General features: G+C 45.0%; 2 protein-coding genes across 2 annotated transcripts in view; one reads left to right on the top strand and one right to left on the bottom strand.

The window, feature by feature from the left end:
• Positions 1–91: 91 nt before the first annotated feature.
• On the top strand, positions 92–3,795 carry LOC137916118 (rhotekin-2-like; the record flags this gene model as incomplete). Its single annotated transcript, XM_068759218.1, has 7 exons — positions 92–320; positions 918–1,012; positions 1,598–1,704; positions 1,794–1,925; positions 2,403–2,571; positions 2,777–2,884; positions 3,137–3,795. Coding segments are annotated over 7 exons (1,499 nt in total), but the record flags the coding sequence as incomplete, so codon positions are not given.
• A 3,844-nt stretch (positions 3,796–7,639) lies between these two features.
• The window catches only part of LOC137916116 (AT-rich interactive domain-containing protein 5B-like), a 63,291-nt gene continuing 60,430 nt past the window's right edge, over positions 7,640–10,500 (bottom strand). The window contains exon 10 of the mRNA XM_068759217.1: positions 7,640–10,341. Coding sequence (XP_068615318.1) covers positions 8,335–10,341 — 2,007 coding nt within the window. The 3' untranslated portion in view covers positions 7,640–8,334. The remainder of the gene's footprint in view (positions 10,342–10,500) is intronic.

Raw genomic sequence — 10,500 nt, 5'->3', positions numbered from 1 at the left:
AAAATGCTCTTAAATGGAAAATATAAATGGCGTTTAGTCGTATTAAAACCTAGCTCGTAGTACACGTTTGTATTAAATTAATGCTAATAAGTCGACTTGAAATATTTGTCCTCTTTTAGTAAAGAAGCAGTTCCTCAATTCGAACTGAAGGTGGAGCTGTGGAGCTGCGCTGTCGAGGAAGAGACCACAATGGCGAACACGCCAAAGAAATTGGCCAAGAAGTTCTGCAATTCCTTCGGAAAAAGCGCTGTAAAGAAGCTCTGCCCTCTGCTGGACTCTCCTGACCCTGACACCTTCCTGCGACACAATCCCCTGCCCCTGTATGTGTTCTGTAAAACCCTTTACAGCCTCTCGGCTCTCCATTTCGTTGTTTTGTTTTTTCCGAGAGGGGAACAAATGGTGTAACTGTAGGCTCAGGCAGGGGGCCAGTAAACAAATCACACAGTAAATATAGCAAAATGAGGGTTGGACCATGATTTGGTGTTCTGAATACTGATTTGTTTAGCCATCAGACAGTCATAGATTATTATTATTTTTGCACCACTTGAACTGTATTGTGGGGGAAAAGTTAACTCATTTAATACGCCTGCATTTATTATTATTATTTGTGTGTGCAGTTGATGTTTCAGCCATTTACTGAAACTCATATGATCTGATACGGATGTATCCACTGGGCAGTGGAAACAAACAATGGCAACATTATGCCCTTGAATGATGGCAAAATGTACAACACGCAAAAGGTTACACACATTTTGGGTTAAAGGTTTAGTGTCTTTTGTATATTAATGCATTAAATAATTCACTATTCTTTAGTGTTTAGTTTAGTGGTTTTATCGTCAAATCTGGGAAGCCAAGGAACAAAAATGGATCAATGCAATACACTTCAAAGAACTTGTGTTTGCGTCTGCCTGTTCCAGTGGAGCCAAGTACAGCTTGTTGGCCTACACTACACTGCGTCTGCCCGAGGCTGAAGGCAACTTTCAGTCTCACTCCCTCATCGTCCTCCAAGACGGTAAGAAGGAAAAGCATGCAAGATGTGTAACATCTGTCTGTCTCATTTGATCCAATCGTGTGTGAGTGATCAATAGGAGAAGAAACGTGGATGTAGTGAGGAAGGACGACGCGAAGGACAGGGTGAAGTGGAGAACATTCATTTGGTGTGGCGACCCCAGACGGGGTACACTAGTAGAAAGTACACTAGTAGTAGTAGTCTGGTTGTATATCCACTACGCGATGACAATAAAGGCTTTCTATTCCATTTCTATTCTAGTATGTGCGTGATGAAATATTTATTAAAATAAATTGTTTTAATGAGCTCAAACATAATTTTTAAAGTCAACATGGATCATCCTTTGTTTAAGTAATTATGCAGATGAAAAGGTGAACGTTCCGTCAGGTTGAAATTCAGGGCCAAACCGGTTCCAGCAGAATGCTTGAGTGTGATGTGAACGCGATGCTTTTATAACTGAATTTTGTTTCATATCGTGTTTTTCTTTTCTTTTTTCTTACATTGAAAGCATTCATAATACTTTTACCTAAAGCACATACTATACATTCCTCTTTTTCGGGTGGTATCGCTCTTACTTTGTCCCGACAGCGGAGTGGTCATCCTGGCTCCCACTTTACGGCAACCTCTGCTGCAGGTTGGTGGCCCAGCCTGCCTGCATGACGCAGAGCATGATGACTGGCTACCTGAACCAAAAGGTGACCTTAGACCTTAGACTGCTGCTATCGTCGGCCTTCAGCGCTGGTTCCTGTGCTCAAGTTGATGCTTTATTTGTGTCTTTCTTCAGCAATGTGTCGAGGGGATACTCCGCTGCTGCAGCCTTTACTGTGTGCTGAGTGCCGGCTTTTTATCCTGTTACTTCACCAAAGAAGAAATCGATGCTAAAGTGCAGCCGACTCTCTGCATGCCCATCAACAAGGTTGGACAGAATTTAATTTAGAAGTGTAGTAGATCCCACACTCTCATCAGTTGTTCTGTTGCGCAAGCTGATTGCAAGATTTTGATAATTTAACACAGAGAAACATAATAAAATATTTGTATTGTGTATATATATATATGCTGCACTAGAAGAAATAAGCCCAATTTGGTTTGTATTTCATGAATAAATGTAGATAATTGAACGTAAAGTAAAAATTTTAAGCCATCCTCCTCACTGTTATTACTACATTTAACATTATTGTTACATTTTACGGTCTGTTTTTTCTAACATCTGCAGAATGACTAACATTTTGCACCGCTCTCTCTGAGATCCCCGGTGCATCTTTGGTATATTATTGAATTTCATGCCATGTGATAGATGTTGTTTGTCGTGCTGCATCTCACATTGTGCTCTTGGTTGTTTACCTTTAAGCTCCCTTTTAGCTTGTGATGGGTTTGTTTTTTGCCGTTTCTGCAGGACTCCCGGATCCGTGTGATAGAGAAAGATTCAGCAGGCCAAAAACTCAGGAGTCTGTCAATCATCAACCCGTCACCAGAGGGATCCCGTACCGTTATTTTCAGCACGGAAAGCAAAGACGAGCTGGAGAACTGGCTGGATGCCCTCCACCAGCACCTCTATGATCAGAGTCAGTGTGTTTCTGTAGGATGAGCACGTATAGAAACCTGTGTGTGAAGAGCAGGAGCATGTTTCTTCAGCAGGACGTCGCATATGCTCATCAAACCGAGACATGCCGAGTGGCTTCACACGTATTTAGCTGAACGCTTCTTGTAACAAACACAATAGCTCACCTATTATTTGTGCAAATTATGCCTATCCTTGTTTATAACCAGGCCAGTGGCTGCACTCTTGCAAGCAGCTCATGAAGATGGATGTTGCGTCACCACGGAAACCATCACTTTTCATCGCCAAGCAGGCTGATTGTGTCTACAATGACCTCAGTGAGTACAGCAATTGGAACAAGTGGCTGAAATGAGTTAAGCAGGGTGATCATTCACTGACTGTTTAATATTGACAGGCTAACATGGTTTGGATTTGTTTATACTGTATTGATGTTTTGATAATAAGTAGCAAGAGCACCAGATCAATGCATAACAACCCAATGAAATCAATATATTCTATTAACCCTATCAATTTAACGCTTGGCTAATCTATTTGACTTTTGTTTTTCCATTTCTGTGCTTGACATTCAGGTATAAATTCTCCTGGCAAGCTTGAGAGCATCACAGACATGATCCACAACAAGATAGAGGAGACCGATGGCCGCTTCCTTATTGGTCACGAAGCGGAGAAAGAAGCGGCCAACTGGTCCACCCTGTTTGAGGGGTCTCATTCGCTGGTCGTGCAAAAGAGTATTCTGTCCCAGAGCAAAACCTCTACCCCTTGTTCAAGCCCCAACCCAGATACAAGTTCTCCATCCGTCGGCAGCAAGAAGCGCCGTGCTCCGCCCCCTCCCTCTGACAGAGAGCCTTATGCTCCTCCCACTTGTCCTTCCAGACCCCCCCTACCTGCTTCTGTTCATCCTCCCGCCCCATACCAGGAGAAGGAGAACTCCAGCACTTCCACTTCACGGCCAGCCTCAAGGTCCAAGACTGGCAGACCTTCTCTGGATGCCAAGTTTTCTGCCATCATACAGCAGCTCCAGCGGAGCAACGCCGGAGGAGCTTCCACGCGGAAAAACGCTCCTCTGGGTGTCCTCGACGTACAACCGCAAAGTCAGCCTCATCACCACGGCAACGGGGAATCAACCACGGGTGAACAAGGCTTCCTCAGACCGAGTTATGGCTCTTGTCCTGTTCCTGCTCCAAGGAACAAACTGAGGAAGTCTTTCAGAGAGAGGATGAACTTTTAAGGCTTTGTGAAGCACATTCACATTTGCCCAACTATAATCCCGTCATTGCCACTAAATGGAAATGGCTGCAGCAACAGTTGACCCGAGGGAGCATTAATGGAAAAACCTACTTTCTTTAATATGGCTGTTCCTCTGTAATGGTAATGTGATTATATTTCTAAAGAATTGTTAAACGCTTGTATGATAAGAGGAAAAGAGTAACAGCGCTGTCATGTCTGGAGGCGAGATGTGAAGCTGTCCAAAAATATTTTCAGGCCACAGCCAAGAAAGGCTTGAGCCATACAAGTTATTTATTTATGCATTTAATACTGACTAAAAACTTAGAGCATGGTACTTAATTTTTAATAATGTAATTAGTGGGAATTAGCTGTTTATTGGAGGATCTGACAATAGTGTGGCTGAGCCAAACGAGCGCTTTTCCCCCTGCTGCATGCTAAACTAAGCTAGCCATCTCTTGGCTGTGGAGTGATGAGACAGGGTACGTTGGGCCTAGACCAAAAGCAAAAGGGACAGGTGGTCGACGTGTTGGTAGAAACTTCATTGTATGGTTAACTCAGATTAAATTAGATCTCTATGTTGGCTTGAGCGCTGCCATCATCAGTCGCACGAAAATGGACACTGGAGCCGGGACTGAAGGAGAAGAAGAAGCCTTTGCAAAAGCACTCAGATTGGAATTGATCCATCGGGCCGTTGTGGACAGGTCATTCCTTTTTGGAACTATTGACTCGTTCCACTCACTGTGACAATTTTATGACCACTATAGCAGATTTTGAGGGAACAGCAGTTTAGGAGCAATTGCAAGCACTAATGTGACTTCTCCATTTCTCAGAGTCCTTAATGGACTGACATTGGTTTTCAGTGGCTGCACAGTATGTCCAACATAATTTAACATAAATGCAATGAACACAACTGGATGAAAGAGTCTCTGAAGTGGCGAGCATAATGAATGGCCTGGTGTTTTTGAACTGAAGCAATACTGCCAGCCGGTGAACGACCACATGTTGAAGAATGGACCTCATAATTACACAGTGTACAAAGCATTAGGGTAGCTACTTTTTATACCGCCTAGCCAAATGAAGCAGTATGGTGAAAGCTACAATCCCATTTTTTTAATCGCCCCCTCTAAATTGTGTTTAATCAAGAGAGGGAGATGTAGAAGACTTTGGGAGAGGCGGATTACAGGAGGATTTAGTTTAAGCCTTGCAAGAACCGAGAATGGTTTTTACAAAAGGGGAGCCGCTCAATATTAAGTGTGTTTTCTATGTTCTGTGTTTATTACCAACACATTAGTCATTTTGATTTTCTACTGTATACACCTGGAAATAAAGGGAAGGTCCTTGGCTCAATCCCATACTGCGCGCTGATGCGGAATGATTATGGCTAAACTGATTACAGTATTCCTGCATCCCAAACATTTTCAGGTAGGCTAAGCACTGTGAAGAGAGGGAAAGTCAACATTACTATCATGATGGTTTATTGTCTATTGTTTCAGATTAACTTTTTATAGTTATAGTTATATACAGCCAGAGTAAAATGTGTCACCTGTGAATAGCTTATAAGTAACTTCTTTATGACTAACAAAGAATTTAAAAGTCTCAGTGTGATCAAAACCACAACAATGAGCCAAACTCATTTCCAGTTATGTCTAAAAACTGTCTTTTATTTTGTCTTTGCATTTGTAAATCACACGACAGCACTAGCATGAGCATGTTTGTAGCTTAGTTCCTCTTCTATCGTCTCCCTTCCTGTCGTCCGAATGTTCCTTTCATTTCAAGAATTACTTAGATTAAGCCACACAATGTTTATGCGTTAGTACGAGTACTTTAATTGCATCCTTGTGCAGAGAAATGCGAGTAGTACAATGTAAAACAGATTGGAGTTATTTTTGTTTCTCAAAAAAGTGCATTTCTCTCCAGGCTGTGTGTGTGTGTGTGTTTTTTTTCTATTTGATCTTATTATTGCTGATGCAATAAAACGACCTACATTCTACCCTGGCGAGGCTGCTTTGTTTTTGCTGAGCTTGAAAGTATCACTGCATATTTTTCATGGTAAAGGTTTACCAGAGGGTGGCAATAAAAGTCAAAGTATAGCTTTTTATAGCAGTCCAGCACACATCCCATTGCAATACATGCATAAGCACTTTTTTTTTTCCACTGCAGCAAATACTGAAGAGGCTTCTCTGGCTTGGAGCCCAGACGCAGCCTGTTGTGAAGATTAAGACGGGTGGAAGCTCGTAGTTAGATAATGGTATTACAATACTAAAACCCCATTCAAAAGGCTTTTCCTCTGGGGGCAAAACACTGCTTTTGTGTCGCCACACTGGTCTTAAACAGAGTGATTTATTGGCAGTTAAAGAACACAACCAAGGAAACACTTATAGATAGTAAAATATTTTTAATTAAATATACAGGAGATCATATACAAAATGTCCTTATTTTTTTCTTGCTCGCCAGCTGGGTGATTGGTAAACAGATGGGAACTGTATCAAAAAACACTTTCAGGATGTGCTGAATGGAAAACAACGTGGGGGGGACGGGGACGACAGCAAATAAAAGTATCTTAATAGTCAAGGTGTAGTGTTGGTTTAAATCTAACGTCACAGTGACCTTGAAACAGAACAAGCAAGGACACGGCTAAATTGTGTAACTGACATTTTATACTGCTTTTAATACTATTTACAGATTACGGTATAACAGTTTATATGATAACAACCACGCAGTACTATCTACAGTGCTATTTACACAGGAAGTAAGACAAGAAAAGATGGGCCGTCATGATTTGATCCCTATGAATATTCTGTACAGGAGCCAGCGCTGACGCTAGTTTAACCTACGCACAAAAATGTACAGTACTTAATCTGAAATCAACGTGTTTAAAGTATTTAGTAAAACAAAATACATATGTTTACAGGTTCAATCATATTCTTTTTTTTTTGGAACAGCAGACATGGCGACGGCGTTTTTTCCAACCATCCTGGATCCTTGAAACTATAGTGGTTGTAAAGCCAGAGCAGGTGTTGCGTTTCCACCGCGGGCCAAAGAGCACGGTACCTTTTTGTTTTTATCTCTGCAGGAGAACGCTTTGAGCACACACGCCCCGCACTTGCAATATAGACTATCAGTAAATCATTTACGCCTCTGTGATTGACTCCCTGACACTGTTAAGTACATATATGTATTTAAGCACAAATATTAACCAGCTTAAAGCGTAACTGTTTAAATGTATTATTTTATTACCTATCATGATTGGCGCTTGATGCGAAGTGTGCCTTATAGTTTTTGTACGAGTGACAGTAATATAGATATACATACTCTGCTACAGAAGAAAACCTTTACTGTAGTGTTAGCTCTAATCCACGATTGTGAAAGGCACAGATATTTGAAAAGCAATAATATCCTAAGTGACAACATTCCTATCAAATCATACAGTGAGTCTTTTCAGTGTGCTGAATAAAAGAGTCTTTTCACACACACGCACACACACACACACACACAAAAAAGAGCTTTTCAAGTCAGGAACAAAAAAGATGAAATGCTGATTTCTTGAGCATTCCACAGCAGACAGCTGCTTCATTATGCTGCTTCTACAGTCATAAAACACACACACACACACAAGCTGCGGCAACGGTCTACTCCTCACAAAACAGTTCTGGGGTCAGCCTACTTTCAATTTAGGCAGTAAAAAAATTTTTAACGGCTTTTCATTAACTTTAAACTTAAAAAAAAAAAAAAAACATTCATGATTTGTCAACAGATTGAACACGACAACTGCTCTGTTGCATGATCCGAACAGAAATACAATCCGACAGAGGAAACGGGTGAACTGAGTCTACAGTACATCTGTTGTTACGCACAGCACCTCTGAATGTCACAATGAAATGTTACGCAGCACTGCGGTGAGTGTGAATGCCTGCTGCTCGGAGTCCTGCTGGACCTGCTGCAGCAGCAGCAGCTTCCAGCCCGGAGACATGTAAACATACGCAACACCGCTGGCTGCCGAGAGTGTCATATAATGCACTGCACAGCTGTTAAACATAGTTTGCAATGGCGAACGCACCCCTAGTTATATAAAGAGTTTTTTTTATTTATGTTGTCATGTTACTTTTAGTGTTTTGTTTTTTTTTTAAGCAGAAAAAGTTTAGCCCTCAGACGCAGCAAACGAATGGCTTTTCTCTGCTTTTCACGCATCCAGAGCGACGGACTCGACTCGTGGTGACCGAGAGCGACGGGCCGATTTGTGAGCATTGTGCAAATAAAGACACAACGACGACAATAAAAGAGATACAGTAAGTGTTGGTAAACAGTGCAAAAGTATATAAACAAATGTGTACACAAATAAAAAAGGAAATGGAATTTTCATTCTGCGTGACTGACGAGTTTATCGATTTGTAATCAGTCAAAGTTTTATACTCTGTCTTTTTTTTTTAACTCAGCCACAATCCCAGAGCAAGAGGAACGTACAGACGAAGACGAAGACGAACAAGTTTATGAGGATGACAAAGAAGAGGGGGTGAAAATAAATCATTCTCTCCCCCCCCCCTCACAGTCTGGTGCTGGGATGTACCGAAGACAGCTGAGGTGGCGGGAGGGTGGAGAGCGGGTACAGGTGGTGCAGCAGGTCCCCGTACAGGGCTGCCCCGCCCGGGTGTCTGTAGAAGTGGTGTGGGCTGGGGCTGGTGGCCAGCAGCTGCCTGTGGAGCATCATGGAGTGGAACGCTAACGGGGGTACAAGGGGAGACACCGCTGACTGGCTCTTTAGGTACTGGAGGCCCGGGTGCTGCTGGAGCCCGTCTCCTGGTGAAACCAGGCTGCCAGGGGGGTACATACCGGGGTAGAAGGGCGAGGCATGGTGTGGGGGGTAGGTAGTTGTCGGGTGGCCCTCAGGTAGGTGGTTGTTAAGGTGAATGGCGTGGGCCGGCTCAGCTAGTTTGAGTTCTTCCGGGTCGCTGCGGCGGATCGAGCCAGCAGGGTGAATCGGAGTCACCACGCGGACTTTCCTCTCTGGACCTTCCTCACTCTCTAGTTCCACTAGGCTCCGCTTACTGGCTCGACAGGAGCTGGCGAGGGACAAGTCACACGAAACCTTTGGGCTGGGAAACGACTGCAATGACTCCGCGGGGCTCTGTTTCGGAGAAGAAATGGTCATTGGAGGAACTCGGCACGCCTTGGGGTGGGAATCCATACCCTGGTGCAAAATGGGATACGGGAGACTGCAGAAGGAGGGCTTGGAGAAGGAGGAGACCCTCTGAGATAGAGGCTTTGATATTGTGTAGTCTCTGGGCTCATCATCGGCCTCCCTCTTTCCCCCCCCGTGTGTTTGAGTCCTGTCACTGTAGTGAGATCTGTAGGCCAAGCCCTCCCGGTCCAGCCCGCCACAGACAAAGCCCTGGTTGCCTTCACGGTCCCTGCTGTGCTCTCGCCGCTCTCCGTTGGGGAAGCCGGCCATCCTCTCCTGGCTCAGGCAGCTCTCAGTTTGCCTGTACAGACTGTGCAGGTGAGGGGAGGAATAGCAGTCACCTGCGTAGCTGCGGGGGTGCGCACCCGGACCATGGAGTAGCGACTCCCCGGCATTCTCCGCGCCCTCCTTCGCATGGGTTTGGGGGAGATAGGGCTGCCATGGCGGATTGACGTGAGGCTGGAGGTGATGGCTTGTCCTGCTGCTGCAGATTTCCGAAAGCTCTCCGCCGGCGGCGGCGGCGCTCCTCTCCGCCCCGCCCCGCGACGGTGGTTGCTGAGGCTTGGCGCTGTGCACATGCTGGATGACCGACGGCCTGAATATGGGCGCTACCTCTGGGATGCTGTCCGAAACACACCCGTGCCCCTGTCCCACCGCCTCCTCCTCACCCTTTCTCGTCTCCTTCTCCGCTATCGATACGACCGACAGAGAGGAGGTAGTTGTAGGAGGTGGAGGCTGCAGAGGAGTGAAGGAGAAAGGGTTGGACTCACACACTTGCGAGAGGAGCTTCTTTTTGGCTAAAGGAGACATGACTCCCTGGCTGGCTTTGCTGTAGGCAGCCATCTGTGTGGGGCCCTGGGCAGACTCCTTCTTCATCATACCATAGTCTTCTTTCTCTGGGAAGGAATCTGAGATCAAGTCTAGACACTGCCTGCCTTCCTGCTTGCACATGGGCAGCACCTTCCCCACTCTGCCACCGTGACTTTCTCTGGAGTCTTTGGCCCTGGAGGAGGGCTCAGGCAGAGCAACGTGTCCGGCTGGCTTGTTTTGATCCCAGCGGTGAGGCAGGTAGGGGTTCTTAGGAATGAAATTCCCTTCAACTTGTTCACATGACAGCTTCGCTTGGAGGGCCTCACTAATTTGCCTCCATTCAGGCTGGGGGCCAGGCCCCGTGTGGAGGGGTAGATCAGCATGGGGGGCTCTGCATCCTGGCTCTTTGGGACAGAGTGACAGCGGCTGCTCCACTGCCAAGGACTCCTCTTTCTTCAGGGTGACGTGTAGCTCCTCTTCCTCTATTACAATCGGCTTGTCTCTCAGAGACGCCTCCTGCTTAATGACTTTGGACAGCTTCTCGTCTTTCCTGTGGGAATCCTGCGTGCGGAAAGGGGCCAGAGTCAGTCCTCAGAGTAAAATAAATAATAATAATATATGTCTATACTTAAGTAGAGATGGCAATTTCAAAGATAGCAGGAATTCAAGGCGGGGTGAAGCATTCAGGGGAGAGTGCAGTGAGATTAAAATTAAATTGAA

The sequence above is a fragment of the Brachionichthys hirsutus genome, unplaced genomic scaffold, assembly GCF_040956055.1.
Source record: "Brachionichthys hirsutus isolate HB-005 unplaced genomic scaffold, CSIRO-AGI_Bhir_v1 contig_812, whole genome shotgun sequence".
Taxonomy (NCBI): domain Eukaryota; kingdom Metazoa; phylum Chordata; class Actinopteri; order Lophiiformes; family Brachionichthyidae; genus Brachionichthys; species Brachionichthys hirsutus.
This window is presented reverse-complemented; position numbering and strand designations above follow the sequence as displayed.